Source organism: Piliocolobus tephrosceles, chromosome 1 (assembly GCF_002776525.5).
Source record: "Piliocolobus tephrosceles isolate RC106 chromosome 1, ASM277652v3, whole genome shotgun sequence".
NCBI lineage: Eukaryota > Metazoa > Chordata > Mammalia > Primates > Cercopithecidae > Piliocolobus > Piliocolobus tephrosceles.
Genome location: NC_045434.1, coordinates 95551545 through 95567218, shown reverse-complemented (window position 1 = coordinate 95567218; position 15674 = coordinate 95551545). Strand labels below are relative to the sequence as shown.

At 51.6% G+C, this 15674-nt stretch overlaps 2 protein-coding genes across 3 annotated transcripts in view; both read right to left on the bottom strand.

Moving 5' to 3' along the window:
• Positions 1 to 1179: 1179 nt before the first annotated feature.
• LOC111543830 lies at positions 1180 to 4908 on the bottom strand. The gene has a single exon (XM_023214146.2). The coding sequence runs from the start codon at positions 4906 to 4908 to the stop codon at positions 4282 to 4284; it is 627 nt and encodes a 208-aa protein (XP_023069914.1). The 3' UTR covers positions 1180 to 4281.
• Positions 4909 to 5383: 475 nt separating this feature from the next.
• Positions 5384 to 15674, bottom strand: part of KIRREL1 (kirre like nephrin family adhesion molecule 1) — a 103583-nt gene continuing 93292 nt past the window's right edge. For both annotated transcript variants that reach the window (XM_023214145.1, XM_023214144.2), the window contains 11 exons: positions 14696 to 14846; positions 13601 to 13706; positions 13307 to 13455; positions 12979 to 13106; positions 12128 to 12254; positions 11938 to 12038; positions 10200 to 10398; positions 7986 to 8093; positions 7671 to 7810; positions 7040 to 7117; positions 5384 to 6791 (listed from right to left, as the gene is read on the bottom strand). In XM_023214145.1, the coding sequence (XP_023069913.1) occupies positions 6315 to 6791; positions 7040 to 7117; positions 7671 to 7810; positions 7986 to 8093; positions 10200 to 10398; positions 11938 to 12038; positions 12128 to 12254; positions 12979 to 13106; positions 13307 to 13455; positions 13601 to 13706; positions 14696 to 14846 (1764 nt within the window). In that variant the 3' untranslated portion in view covers positions 5384 to 6314. The remainder of the gene's footprint in view (positions 6792 to 7039; positions 7118 to 7670; positions 7811 to 7985; positions 8094 to 10199; positions 10399 to 11937; positions 12039 to 12127; positions 12255 to 12978; positions 13107 to 13306; positions 13456 to 13600; positions 13707 to 14695; positions 14847 to 15674) is intronic.

The window sequence follows — 15674 nt, the reverse complement described above, 5'->3', positions numbered from 1 at the left end:
TTTCCTATTTGCTTTTGTATTCTATCAATGCCATTTTTACCTATGCCAGTGCAACTTACCTCAGTGCAGCCTCCAAATATAACTGTCCCTTGGCCTCTCATTCCCATCCAGGTTGGATTCACCTTGGGCTACCTATAGGTTCTTGGTCCTGGCTACATGCCTCCAAACCCCAGGCCCCACAGCACCTTGCACCCTCCCTCAGCTGCAGCTCCTGTGCTGTGACTTCTAGCCCTCTTAGAAATGGGTTGCATTATTTCAAAAGTATTTTCTTCAGCTTTTACATCCTATCTTCCTCTCTATGTTGCGTGTCCCTTGTGTACAAAAAAGGCTACTGTAAACTGTCTTGAGTTTGCTTGGTTGTTAACTGGATGAAGAAAACAATAAACCCTATTTCTCTAATGATTTATAGCTTTAAAAACATTATATGGGCCAAGCGCAGTGGATCACACCTGTAATCCCAGCGACTCCAGAGGCCGAGGTGGGTGGATTACTTGAACTCAGGAGTTCGAGACCAGCCTGGGCAACACAGTCTCTACAACAAAACAAAATAAAAGTCCAAAACAAAATAAAACAAAACATTATCTGAAAAAGCATTATCTGAAAACAATTTCAGGTATCTGCAAACACTCCTGAGAAATGAGCAAAGTGAAACCCATGGGAACTCAACTCAGGGAATTTAGAATTTCTCAGCAGGATGGCCTGTGTGTGTGTGCACTCCTGCACCATCTGTTTTTTTCATTCTGCTTCACTACAAGTTCAAAAGGTTGGAGACCTCGTAACTTTGCTTTTTACCCAAACCACAGCATTTTAAATAAACAAAACCAGCCATTCTTACACACCTGTCCCAATTCCTTTGGGATCTGGATCTCAGATTGAAAAGTCTCCCCCTTTCCCATTCCCATAATGTGATCTGGCACAGAACATTTGGATGCTGTGTTCCAATAGCAGGAGCCTCCAGCTCTTTGTCCCTGAACTGCCATAATTGGCCTCAGGGTTCTGCACAAGTGGCAAACTAGAGAATACATTTTTGCCCCATGGCCTGGAGGTGGCACAAACACTGTTTCTGCAACTTCAGTCCAAACCTGTTTTTTCCCCAAACCAGAACTATCACCCAAAGTCAGGCAGGCTTTTAAGTAACTAGCTGTTAATGCATTAAACAACACAAAACATGGTACTTTTTAAAACATTTATATTTATATATATAAAAAAATTAAATATATATAATATATAGTGTGTTTGAGACTAAAAATATAGTACATAATATTTTAAAAAAAAAGAAAAAAGTAGAATAGGAAAAGGTGTGAGGGACACACAGATACACATTGCTAAAAACCTACGATGGTTTGTCCTAACAAAAATAATATCTTTTTCCTCTTCTCTTAATTATCATCATGGATCCATTTATTTCTGGGGTCTGGGTGGAGAAAATTCAACTGGAGCTAGAAATGGATGTTGCAATCCCAAGAATGGCTGGGTAGAAAATGTGACCACAGGGAGGCCTGGGCCTCTTCTGGTGAAATTGGACACCTCAAAATTTTCTGGGTCACTGTTGCTAACAAGATTGTGTGGAGTTTCATTGTATTGGGATTTTGGCTGCTCTCTCCTCAGAGTCAGGGTATTCTCAGGGGGGCAGCATCTGAAGAGCTCCAGAAGCAAACAGAAAAGCTCAGGGCCCATCAGTACTCAACAAGGCCGGTGGTTGGGGCCAGCAAAAAACCAGGGTAGGGACAGCAGACTGGCAGGAAAGAGTGACAGTTCTATGCAAATGGAGTTATTATTATTATTTTATTATTATTAAGGGCAGATTTGTACCAGAACTGCCCAGTATGGCCTGTGACTTCTGCGCAGCAATTATTTCTCCAGGGACAGGGCCTGGAGCTCCCTCACAGTGATGCAAAAAAATGGGATTCCCCACTAATCCCCCACACACCTCCTTCCTACCAAATCACACATCTCTCAGTCCTCTCCAGCAGCCCACAAGTGAGCATCAGGACCACACTGACAAAGGTGAGCCAATGCCTTTCACAAAAAGCCTGGCCTTGAGGAGAGGAGGAGAAATACCATAGGGGGATAGGAGGAGGCCAAGAGAAGGGAATGGGATATTTAAATGCTAATTTTATAGCATCTTCACAAAAATAAATGCCTTTCAGTTACATCCCTTGGCCTGTGCACTTCAGTGTTCATTATGGCCTTGCCAGGGTCAGGAGCTTCACTAATCCTTTTGGGCGATTATCAACACGCGCAGTTGCCTGTAGAGGCACCAAGCGGTGGCCTGGCTCAGGTCAGACAGCACTAACTTGGGGAAGCCAGGATTTCTGAGGCCAGGATGCTTAGGGAGGAACTGGAGTTTAGCTGTGGGGACAGAACCTTCCACACAGCAAAGAACAAGGCAGTTCGCTCCAAACGGGGTCTTGGCTTTAATGCGGCTTTCTTCAAACCCAAATGGCCGAACATTGCTATGAACGTGGGTCACGTATACCGAGATATCGATTCCGTTTTATGGAGCCTGGGACTGTGGCTCCTGACACGTTAACGAGAGGGCACGAAACTCCAGTGCAATGTGCTCCATTTTGAAAGCAGATAAAGCTCCCCTCAGAGTGAAGAGGAAAGTAGCCCTGCTGGGATGAGGGGAGAGCATACTGCCTGAAGACAGGGTGCTCACATGAACATTTTCACTCCAAGCAAGACAGTGATGAGAGCACAGCACTGCTCCCATCTTGGACCCTTTCCTTTCTCACTGACTAGGCTTTTGGCTTCATGCAAATTCTGTGGCTGGACTTTGAGGGATCCAGAATTTAGGATATAGGATGGGCCCTTTACGAGGGAAGTGACCATGGCTCAGCCAAAATCACAAGATCCTTTTCAAGATCCAGAATGTATTCCAAAATTGTTGTACCCCTTTCCCTCCACTGGCTCCCATTGCAAGTTGCTCCTTCTCAGGCGGGGGCAGCTGTGCATACTCCCCGACCTCTGGCTCCAGGCACCTTGGACTGCAGGCTTCACCTTGGTAAGAAGAGCAAGCTGTCCCTGGGCCGGAGGAATGTTCCTAAGGATCAGGGTGGAGGAAGGCTACTCCCATTTTCCCTTACAGAAGCAGTGCTTGAAACCTAGGCACATAATATGCCTATGTGCATACTATGCCCTGCCCTGGCAAAAGACACGTTTGCAAACCAATCAGAAATGAGTGGGGAGCAGCACAGATGACCCAATAGCCAAAGGATAGCCCCACATCAATTTTACTCTGAGGCTTAGGGTGCATTTTGTGTTGTTGTTTGGGATAAAGGGGTCCCTGGTGGAAACTAATTCACAACACTTCTGACAAGATAATGAAGCCCATGGTGAAAGCTTCTTCTTCAAACAGGAGAGAACCCCCCGACCAGCTCCCCAGCACTCACCATGCTTGCTGCTGTTCCCAGTTCCTTGCCAGCAATGGGCAGTCCCACCCCTACTGGCAGCACCATAGGTATAACAAAACCAGAATAGTTTTAGGTTTGTGCAACTCTCCCCCTTCATTTTACAGGCCAGACAAATTGGGGGCAATGAACAGAAAGTTAGGCCAAGATCTAACCTTGGCAGCTTCAGGACTGGATCCTGGGTCTCCTGACCTCTAGTCCCTTGCTCTTTCCACTAAAACAAGCCATCAAAGGTGATCAAGATCACCAACTACTGAGGCATCACCACGTTGCAGGACTCCAGGATTCGACAGCAAAGCTCTGTGATCAAGGATGCCTTCCACTCCCCAGAAAAGCTATTCCACTGGGCCCTTCAGGTAGGTTCCAATTCAGATTCTGATGGCACCAACATGTCAGTTACAGAGGGCAGAGACGACCTTGGTTGCTGATGCTTCCCTGTGCCTTCCTGGGTGCCTGCTTGACACCCAAGAGGCTTTGGTTAACGTGTTAAGGAGTAGAGAACAGTGAACTAGCTCTGTGTCAGGCTTCTGAAAACTAGGCTTCCTTTCTCAACCATTTTCCCTGCACCATTAGCTCAATTACCTAGTAACCTTAGGCCCTCTCTCCATCATTTCAGTAGAATGAAATTGATACTTAAGCCAAAAAGGGACAAATAAGAGAATCTAGCCAAATCCAAAACAAAAATGATTTTTTTGGAGTGTTCATGTTTAAAAAGCCACCATCTTTAGACTTTAAGTCTTTGGATTACCCATGGCTTCTGGATTTTGTGAAAATAATAGAAATTTGCATGAATTTGTCTGTACAAGAACCTGAATTTCTTGACAGACCTTCCCACTGAGCTCTCATAAAAGGACTCTATAGAAAGGTATCAATTTCCAGGGATGGAATACAGATGGAAGCCTGTGAATGCCCCAGGTAGGGCCCACTCCATGGGAGTTTTCCCTGCTGAAATGAAGGAGGATGCAGAGGCTTCCTGCGAGGTTAAAACTAGAGCTACTTGCTTCCTGGGTATCATCTGGTCCTTCCTAGCAAGGGGGTGGCCAGGAATGTCGCCCCCAGACCCATCTGTAAGGGCGGTAATGGCCTGTGGCTGATAAGCATGTAACTCATTAAAGCGAACATGAGTTATGAATGGTGACCACAGAGAAGGGGAGAGGAACATTTTGGAAACCGCACCAGAGGCCCTGCCTCCCATTGGGCTGCACATGTAGTTGGGGAGGTGGGAAACAGCCAACTCCAGACACTGCTTCTTAAGAAGGCGTGGCTGGGGCAGGGGTACAGGTTCTCCTTGGAGCTCCTGTTCTCTTTGGTCAGAAGGTGGTGGCTGAGAAGCGGTCACATGGAATGTGTGTGTTGGGTATGCGTGTACATGGAGGAGGAGGAATGGCCCGTGGAATGCCTGTGGTGCCCTTCCGCGCCACCTTCTCCCGGTCAGCACAAGTTCTCTGTCAGGGCCATTTCCAGGCCCCTTACCTCTCCAGGTCCCCTCACCCATCTCTCTCCTAACACTGTAACACTTAACAGTGTGTCCGAGGCTCACAAGTACCCGCTCCCTGCACAACCGCCCACGTAGGGTCGGTCATCCAAAGCTTGACACTCAAGGCACTGAAAGTGGAAGAAGGAATCTGATTGGTCCAAGAAAAAAAAAAAAGACACTTAAAAAACCAAAACCTGTCTCCCACACGCCCTGGAAAGTGGTCTCCAACCAACTGATGGGACCTAGGGTAGGAGAGTAGAGCCGGAGAGCCAGGCCCCCTCCCTAACCCTATCGGAGCCCACTGTGTGACAGGTCTGGCAACCTGAATGTTTAAAAATGGATTCAAAGTGCTTGGAGACTGAAAGAATAATGGAGGATGTTAGAAACCCCATGGAGAAGAATAGGTACCACCTTTCCTTTCCAATGGGACTTGTATTTGGGTGGGGGAATCCCTACATCTTTTCTTCCCAAATGAGGTTTTCATTGTTTTTTGTTTTCTTTGAAAAATTGTACAGCACCCCCACACCCACCTCACCACTCCCCAAACCAGCTCAAGGGTTAAAACCAGGAAGTGGGGCAGACTGAGGAGAGGAGGCCTGTGTGGCTCCCTCTAGTGTTGGTTCTGGAAACTGCTGCGCAGCACACAGCGGTCTCTGGGTCAATCAGGACATGGTCCTGGCCTTTCTTTCTCCACCAGGACCCTGACTTATCTGGCTGGCCCAGCACAGACGAGAAGGAAAGCGGGCAGTGCTGCCGGGGATTCCTGGATCCCTCTGCATGCTGACAGACAGCTGTCCACAGTGGGCCAAGGTGACTGGTATTTTGCTCCCAGCTGAATGAAGGCTGGATGTGAATGCAGTGCCAGGGCTGTTCTGTAGACAAGAGCAAACATAAATCCAAGCTCCCTTCTGCAGTACCCTGAGGAAGGAGAGATGCACCCAGGGCACGAATGCAAACAACACAGGGACTGGCCAGGCTATCCTGTTTTCCACCTGTCTGTGCCGCAGCCACCCACTCCCATACTTCATGTCCCTAGGCCAAAGCCTGCCCACCCCTGGGTACCCCCATTTCCACTTATGGGAGATCAGAGGGGTGGGACAGAAAGGGAATGCTAAAAAGTGCCCCCTCTGCTCTCCCCAACCTTCACTTTCCCTGTCCCCATTCTAGGGTCAGGCAAGAGTGCAGGTCAGAAGAGACACATCCTCCCGAAGAAGAGGGAAGGGCAGGCCCAGGAGGCTGGGGCATGCAAAGAGCACCATCCTCGGGACGGGGTGTTTCTGGGAGACCTGCTCCCCACCTGCCACGGTGGGAGGAAGAAGGCTGGTCCGAGAAGGGAGCAATGAGCAATGCCCCTGAATATCAGGGAACAGCTGTGAAAGCCTTCTCCTCTGCCCCGCAGAGATGCCCCAGCCAGGCTCTGGCCCCTACACGTGAGTCTGCATGCGCTGCTGGAATCGCTGGCCGTAGTCCGAGTGCTGGGAGGTGTAGGAGAATCGAGTGGCTGTAGCGTACTTGCCAATGGGGTCATACGCCTCATACGGGGTCCGCTCCAGGCCAGAGGGTGGGGCCTGGGGGTAGCCCAGTCGGTAGGTGGGGTACCCAGCTGCCCCAGGGAAGGGATGGGAGTTGAACTTCTCATAGTTCTCGTAGGACAGCTGACTGGTTGTGTCGGTGCCAGCTGGGGCAGCAGGGCCAGGGGGTGTGGGCTCAGGGCCATAGTCAGAGGCAGGGGCCCGGCTATAGGTGTTGAGCTGGGCATAGCCGCTGGAGTGGGAGAGACGGGATGAGGGGCGGCCGTCGAAGCGGGCAGGGCCAGGGGCACGGTAGTCAGCATAGAGCACTGCCCTGGAAGACGGGCGGTCTTCATGGGCACGCACGTTGTAGTAGCCATTGGTGGGGTCCTGGGGGCAACGAGAGAAGAGGATGGAGGCAGTGTTCCCTCTTGGTTGGGGATCAAGTCTCACCATGGCCTTCTGGGCTTCCTCCTCTGGCTCTCCCTGTGTCCCTATCTAGCATTCCACCTCCTCTGCTCCTTCAAAATCCCTCCCAACCACTCCTCCCCAAGTCTGTCCTCACCTCCCTGCTACAGGCCCTCGGAAACCCACTGGTCCACCAGCCCTCGTGCCCTGGCCCCTTCCCCCTTTCCCACCTTCATCTCATACTCCTCCCGGGTGTCAATAGTGTCGCAGCGCAGGTCCTGCTTCAGATCCACATCATCCTTAAACGACTGTGGAGCAGCAGGAGTGGGGCGTCAGCAGACGGAAGCCCTGCTCTTTTCGACTCTCACCAACCCCTCCCCACACTCAGAGGCCACCTGCTCACAGAAGGGGTCTGAGGTCAAGGGCAGACTTGAGTTCTGGGTTCTCTACACAGAGGCTCTAGGATGTGGTGGGAAGAGGCCAGAGACCTCGGTTCGAGCACTAGTTTGGTTGCTAACATGTAATGGGACCTTGTATATGTCACTGCCCCCCTCCAGGGCTGTTTCCTCACCTCAGCAATGAGGCAGATGGACCAGAAAGCCTCTGGGGGCTTCCAACTTTCACACTCTGTGGGGCAAAGGAAGTCTTTGGAGAACCCCAGCTGCCTATCCTCTGCTGGAGGAAACTAGCCTGGGGTGTGTGTGAGAGAGAATGTGTGTGAGTGTGGGAGAGTGTGTGTGGCAGGACCAGGGAAGGCCGATTGAGGAAGGAGAGAATGACCACGGTTACTAGAGATCTGGGATGGAGCTGTTCCTCAGAGGGTGGAGAAGGCGGGAGGCCAGCGAGGAGCAGGACCCTCACCGAGTAGATGGCCTTCATGACCCGGGTCGCTGTGGAGACGCTGGCAGTGTCATCCTCCCGGTCAGAATGCATTGTAAGTGGCTCTCGGTTCACTGTCTCCACCTTGATATCCAGCTTCCTCAGGGTAACGTCCTTGCGACCTGGGATGGGAGAGGCAGCTTGGACCAAGTGCTTCCTGCTGGCCTCTGCAGCAGCTGCTTCAGGCTCCCTCTGGGCTGGAGCTCAACGGCCAACCCCCCATCCATCCCAACACTGCCTGTCACAGCCCTGGAAGGGCCCGGGGAAGGCTGTGGGCTGCACAGGGCCCATACTCACTGCCTTTGCGGCGCCGGTAGAGGAAGAATACCAAGGCGATGAAGAAGAAGATGAGCAGGATGCTCGCGCCGATGGTGGCCCCAGCTATGATGCCCACAGGTAACACCTCTTTCGATGGGGAAGGAAAGGTGGAGGCATGAGGCTGGAGTTATACTGGGAGCTAAGCTCAGTGCTGGCTGAAGGCTAGGCCACAGCTACAGAGGCAACCTTGGCTTGTGTACAGGGCTAAGTTTTGACTGAGCCTGGGAACAGCATTCAGTTTAAGTCAAGGTTGGATCAGAGAGGAAGGTCTGCACTGTGTGCACTGTGGTTGGATTTTGGTCTGTGATCCAGCTCCATCAGAATGGAGATCATGGTCATGTCTCATCCCTGCAGCTGGGGCAGGAGTTTGCCCCTGACCTTGGCTGTCTGTTGATCTCTGTCCTTCAGCCCACCTGACTATGATGCTTGGCCCCTCGCTCTTGTTTGAGGTCAGCTGTCTCCAGACTCTCCAATCTGCCACCCATATTCCTACATCTTTTTTTTTTTTTTTTTTTCTGAGGCGGAGTCTTGCTCTGTCTCCGGGACTGGAGTGCAGTGGCCGGATCTCAGCTCACTGCAAGCTCCGCCTCCCGGGTTTACGCCATTCTCCTGCCTCAGCCTCCCGAGTAGCTGAGACTAGAGGCGCCCGCCACCTCGCCCAGCTGGTTTTTGTATTTTTAGTAGAGACGGGGTTTCATCGTGTTAGCCAGGATGGTCTCGATCTCCTGACCTCGTGATCCGCCCGTCTTGGCCTCCCAAAGTGCTGGGATTAAAGGCTTGAGCCACCGTGCCCGGCCCCGACATCTTTCATCACCGTGCCATCCATAATACCACTGTGACTGCCCCATGTGCACCTATCTACCCAGGGCTCCAACAGTTTTCCTTGGTTTCCTCTGCTTCCCAGAGCTGAGGAGGAGCTCAGGAATCCTGCTTCCAGTCTTCTCTCTCTTCCTAGCAGCTCTAGCTGAATCCAGATCCTGCTTATAGCTTTTCCTCTCTGAGATCCTTCCCTGTGGAGCTCCACGTTACTGTATCTACTCCATTCTTCCCTATCCCCAACCCCCTTGCTGACATCCTCAGTTAAGACCGAAGTGATGGGCCGGGTGCAGTGGCTCACATTTGTAATCCCAGCACTTTGGGAGGCTGAGGTGGGTAGATCATGAGATCAGGAGATCGAGACCATCTTGGCCAACACAGTGAAACCCTGTCTCCACTAAAAATACAAAAAATTAGCCGGGGGCGTGGTGGCACACACCTGTAGTCCCAGCTACGCGGGAGGCTGAGGTAGGAGACTCATTTGAACCTGGGAGGCACGGGTTGCAGTAAGCCAAGATTGCACCACTGTACTCCAGTCTGGGCGACAGAGTGAGACTCCGTCTCAAAAAAAAAAAAAAAAAAAAAAAGGACAGAAGTGATGGGATGCTCTCATTTCCATGCGGTTCCCCATCTCCTATGTCAAATGGTTAGTTCTCAAAAAATAAAACAACAACAAAAAAGTGCTTTTCCTCCTTGGACTTGGTAGCTTCCAAAAGCCAAAGGAATACCTCTTTTATCATGTGACATGTGAGAAGTGCCTTAAAGGAGACAACACTTTTCTGCTATCAGAGTGACAATTCTTGAAGAGGTAGGGGAACCCATACTTACTGAACACCTACTCTATGCCAGGCATTTTGTAAATATTCTCTCATTTAATCCTCACAGCAGCCCAATGAGATGGGCAGCATTATTCCCTTTTGCAGTTCATATGATTCTTCTCCATCTGAATATTAATTTGCTACCACTCTGTAAGTCCCTCCACTACACTGAAAGTTTCTTGAGGTCAGGGACTGTGTCTTGTTCACAGCTCTTCCTGCAGACCCTGGGGCAGAGCCTGGCACACAGCGAATGCTCAATACACTTTAACAAAGTGAGGGAATTTCCCCAGTTGAGCATATGGAGGACAGGTTCTGGTGGGAAGGCCCAAGAGAGTTCTTTCCCTGGTGCACAGACTCTTATAATAGGCAGGAATCAGACGGGAGTAGCCCCAAACCCCTTCACTCCTGATCTCTCAGCCGGGACATCCCTCTGTGTGTCACCTCCCTCAGAGCAGAGCCCAAGGGAAGGGGAGCAGCTGAGCCCTGCCCCTGGAGAAAAGAGGGAGCAGAATCCTCAGGCTGCCCTGCACCCCAGCTGGCAGGCAGCACGGCCAGTCACCTCGCTCTTCCAGCTGGATGATGGCTGTGCCTGGCCCGAAGCTGTTCCAGGCGGTGCAGTTGTAGTGAGTTTGAAAGTCGGCCTCCATGACATTGTTGATGGTGAGCGTGGATAGCACCCCACTGCCTGAGTTGGTCCTCTCCACTGTATAGCGTTCCAGGGTCCCCACCTCCAAGAAGTTCTCCTTCCATGCCCATGCCTGCAGTGGAGAGGGCAGGAAGGAGGTAAGAAAGGGGCAGGTGGCAGAAGCCCATGCCCACGTGTCCCCTGATCCACCCTCAAGGCACCCTCACCCCTATGTGCCATGTGTGCCCCGCGAGCCCAGCCTAACACCTCCCTGTAACAAACCTAAGCCACACCTGCTGCCTCACACCCTCGGCACTGACTCTCCACTCAAGGCGGAGCGGTGGCTCCCAAGCATGGCTGACATCAGATTTAGCTAGGGAGATTCTTTCAAATGTAGATTTTTGGGACTTATGTCCTACGTAGGAATCTCCAGGGAGGAGGAGAATCGCTATTTTCATAATGATCACATGGGATGTGGATGCAGCTGATCCAATGAACTGACACTGGGAACCCCAGATGTCGTAGAAAAAGTTCTGCGTCGGTCCTCAAGAATGCTGGGCTCCTCTGCCCATCAAGCCCGTGTGGCCTCCCTGTCCCTCTCTAGGCCTCATTTTCTTCATCTGTACAATGACAGAACCAGGCTAGGGCCAGACAATGCTCAAGATTTCTTTCAGCTCTGATAGTCTGTGATTCTAACTAAGCGTAACTCAATCTTTAGGCGTAACTTTAACCAACCCACACGACCTGCCTGGCTGGCTCTGAGACTGATCCATAGACTTGTAATAGGCAGAACCCACCACGGGGTATCCCTGGACCGTTCCATCCCTGACCTCTCAGCTGGGCCATTCCCCTGCATGGCCCCTTCCTCAGAGTGGAGCCTAAGGGGAGGGGAGCAGCCGAGCACTGGCTCCTTTCCAGGGATCAATCCTCCTAGATCTGCAAGGAAAGCCCCCCGGGAGCCCAGCCGCCTGCTGCCCGGGCGGCCGTGGTAATGAAGTGTCCCTGGGCAGCCCTGGAGTTAGCCAAATGGTCATTAAATGTGATGAGGGGTTTGACAGTTAATGGTCACGGAAGGAATTAATGGCTCATGGTGTGGCGGAGAGGAGAAAGGAGGGAGGAGAGTGGCAAGGCAAAGGGGCTGGTAGGAGGAAGGCAAGAGGAGGGAGAGAAGAGTGGGCCAGGCAGGCAGGAGAACTGATGGGAAGGGAGGGAGAGGGCAGGAGCCAGAGGAGGAGGAGACAGGGAAGGGGAGGGAACATGGAAAAGAGCAGGAGGTCAATGACAGGGCAGATGAGGGAGAAAAGGGGGGAAGCGTTAGCCCAGGGGAGAGAGCGGGGAACTAACATGAATTGAGTGCTGGCCTAGGCGTCTCATACCTGTTGCTGCCATGACTTCTCACAGCAACTCTATTAGGTAGGATTTACTGGCCTTGTTTTATAGATGAATAAACTGAGGTTCAAAACATTAAGTGATCTGCTCAGGGACACATAACAAGTAAGGGAGGAGGTGGGATTTGAGCAGGTAAAGGGACAGAGGGACAGAAAGCAGAAGATTCGAGGATGGAAATGGGACAGGGAAGTTGAAGGAGCAAAACCAGCAGAGGCGAGAGGAGACTGGGCCTGGGCAAAGAAGCAGGGAGGGCTGGCTGTCCGCAGGCAGGTCCACCACTCACTATGCGGTCTGGGGGTGGTGTGCTCCCAATGAAACACTCCACCTTGCCACCGTCACCCCTCACAGCGTACTGCACCGCCTCACTGGAGATGATGGGGGGCCCTGCAAGCAAGAAGACACACGTCAGCACCAGTTAAAAACCGCAGTGCCAGCCCACCCAGGCCCGGCTGCCTCTCAGGCCACTCACTCACCGTTCACATAGAGCGGCACCTCCCGCTCAGCCACTCCGATTCGAGGCACAATGGCCCGGCAGGTGTAGGTGCCAGCGTCTGCCTGAGTCACCGACTTCAGCAGCAGCTGATTGCTGTTACTCAGGACCTGGGCAGAGAGAGCAGCCTCGGGTGGGGAGCCAGGAGGCCTCGGCCCCTAGGTCCATGAGGGCCCCACATCGGAGGCATTGGAAAGAAAGCAGGAAGGGCCACAAGTGAATTCCCAGAAGGGAAATGGGATTCCCGAGTCCATTTTGGTCCATGCTCTGACTCTACACAGGTTGGCACGTCAATACCCTATCTCTGCAAGAGTGGGCAGGGATGGGGTGGAGGCCAGAGAGGGCAGGTGAAGGCTGCAATCATTTTAGGAGGATGCAGCCTCTTCTGATGATCTGTCGTGTTTTCATTGCCAAATGAGGTAGGACGTTTTACTCTGAGATTCCTCTTCCTGCAGTTCTGGCCCAAGTGGTCTAATGGGCGTCTCTGCAGAGCTATAGTCTCCAGCCTTCTCTAGCAAATCGCCTCAGCTTCCCCACCTCCCTGTGCAGCATTATTTACCAGACCTTTGCCACTGCAGCAGGCCCATCCCAGGCCCTCTCCCTTCCTCCCATCCCACCCTGCTTCCCATGCATAGCTGAGTCTGTCCCCCCAGTGCTTCTGAACTGGGCAGCGGTCCTGTGAGAAGAGGTGGGGGTAACTGTAAGCACCTCCTCCAAATCCCAAGAGCCTAGAAATAGCCGAGGTTCAAAGATGATGCTGCAGCGCCCCATCTACTCCCATCTGTGGCCACACCCCTTCCTCCCAGCATTCAGAATAGGCAGTAAGAGTCTTACCATGTTTGAGTCCTTTTTGGTCCAGGTGAGAGTGAGAGGGGGATTTCCAACCCAGACACAGGTGAGGGTCACATCAGAGCCAATGTCTGTAGTTGTGGGTTTGGGGTCGACTACAATACGGGGCGCGACTGTGAGGGAGAAAGAAGCCACTCGTTAGGGTCTCAAGCTCACGGGGTTAACTCCAACCAACCTTCTTCCTCCTGCCCTGCTACCTCCCCATTCATGGAGCCGTCCCCGACTCTGCCCCAGGCCCTCCAGGGCCCCACTCTCTGTCCCCGTCCCTGCCCTCCCGCTCTCTGTCCCCGTCCCTGCCCTCCCAGCTACTCACAGTGGACATTTACTAAAGTGCTGACATTGGTGCTCCCCACTTTGTTGTGAACCTCACAAGACACTGGCTCCGTGAAAAAGGAATAATCCACATTTGTCTCATAGCGACTCTCGTGGGCGTCTTCAATCAAGAAACCCCCTTTGGCCCACCTGGGGGAGGAGGCAACACAGAGGTGGGATCAGGCCTCAGACCCTCTCAACTACATCCATGATGCTTGGCCTCCCCAGTACAGCCTCCGACCCCAACCTCTTCTGTATCACTCACCGGGGTGCTCCCAGCTTCTGACCCCCTCACCTGTAGCCCAAGATCTCGGGGTTGGCTGTGGCCTGGCAGGTAAAGACAACACGCTCACCCTCCTGCACCGTCTGTGGCTCAACGGACAGGGTCACTGTAGGAGGGTCTGCAAAGTAGAGCACAGGCAGTCAGGGTCTTTTCTGTCCCTTGAGTTTCTTTTTCCCTCCCTAACACATACACTCAGACCTGACCACTCTCAGGGGGGATCTGGGAATTTGAGGTTGCAGTGTATCAGCTCCAATTAACACGCTGTCTTCCTCACCTTTTCCACATGGAGCCTCTAGGGGGCCTGCTAGGGTGACCACCAATGAAGGCACCAAAGGGACAAATAACGCAATGGACTAATGACCCACTGTGGCCACTAGGCGTCAGTGTGAGCTTGCTTGGCTCACTAAAAGGGATGGGGTGTGGGCATTCCCAGTTGCTGCCCACACCCCCATGGCTCCCTGGGCAGAGACAATTTATTACACACCTACCAGGTAAGAATACTCCATGCTAGATGCTCTTCTGCTATATCTCATTTAATGCTCACAACCCCAGGAAGCAGGTCCAGGTCCACAATCCCTTATTTGAAATCCTTAGGACTAGATGCATTTCAGAATTCAGAATTTTTCAAATTTAGAAAGGCAATGCTGTGCATAGAGCGTTTACTGTGTAAGATCCCCAGCAGCGTCTGGGCTACATCCCATAGTCACATATGAATACATACGCAGCGAAACTTAAGACTAAATTAAATAAAAGACTATGAAGAGCCTTGGTTGAGGCTTCGCCACCATATCACTTTTAGTTTGAATAAGGGACTGTAGGCCAGTATCTTATCTTTTGCGATATACAGTATACAGAATTGGAAACTGAGGCCCAGAGAGTATAAATCATTGACTAATAACAGGCTGGTTTAGACCTGGGGAATGCCTGACTCCACAGCCAATGCTCTACCAGCCCTTAGTCCCCACAGTTCAATCCAGGGAATGAAAGATGTGACAAAGGCGAGTGTTTGTCCTGGGGACCGTAGGGGGACTCTTTCTGCTTCTCAAAAGGCTGCCTACATTCCCCTCCTACCCCACTGCTCCAGACTGCTCCCCTCAGCCCACTCACGGTGCACGTCCAGCTCAATGGAAGTCTCCTTGCCACTAGGGATAGCCTCGTTCATGCTTCGGCAGGTGAAGACACGCCCAATGTCCAGGTCTGTGGGATTAATGAGCAGTTGGCTCACAGTGGTCTCCCTCTTCCCATCCTTCAGCAATTCCTGGAACATGACAAGGGTGGGAGATATGGTCAAGCTAAAAGCCCCGTCCTCTTCTCTTAAAGCGACCTCACTCAAAGATGGGCTTGAGCTGGAGGGATACTTTAATTTACAGGTCAACCCCCTTCACTCCCACAACCTCTTCCCTGTGTGTGTGTGTGTGTGTCTGTGTGTGTGTCTAATCAATAGACTATTAATTGTCTTTTAATTAAAATTATATATTTTTAGGGTCTTGCTATGTTGCCCAGGCTGGCCTCTAAAGCCTGGACTCAAGCAATCCTCCTGCCAGAGCCTTCTGAGTAGCAGCGACTACAGGAGTGTGTGCCACCATGCCCACATCACAGACTATCTTTTGGAGCAGTTTTAAGTTTACAGAAAAATTGAGCAAAAAGTACAGGGAGTTTCCATATACCCTCCTCCCTGACCTTACAGTTTCCCCCATTCCTAACACCTTGCATTAGAGTGATAAGTCTGTTACAACTGATGGACCAAAACTAACATATTATTATTAAGGCCACAGTTTACATTAGAGTCCAGCACAAATCCCATCTCTTCTGGAAAGCCTTCTGCAGCCAGCCCAGCCCTCAGAACTCTCTCCCAGCCTGAATGTATGCTCTTATAGTCAGTGTGTCCTGCTCACAGCTCTAGGCACATCCAGTCTTGCTTGTAGGCACCATGTGTGAGTATTTCAAGGTTGGGTTTCTTCTGCTAAACTGTAAACTCCTTGAGGGCAGGGAAGGGACTCACAGGCTCGAAGTCTTACACTTGCTCAGTGACAGCCAGGGGTCCCTAAATATGGTCACAGGAACCCTTGAGCTGTTTTCTATACTG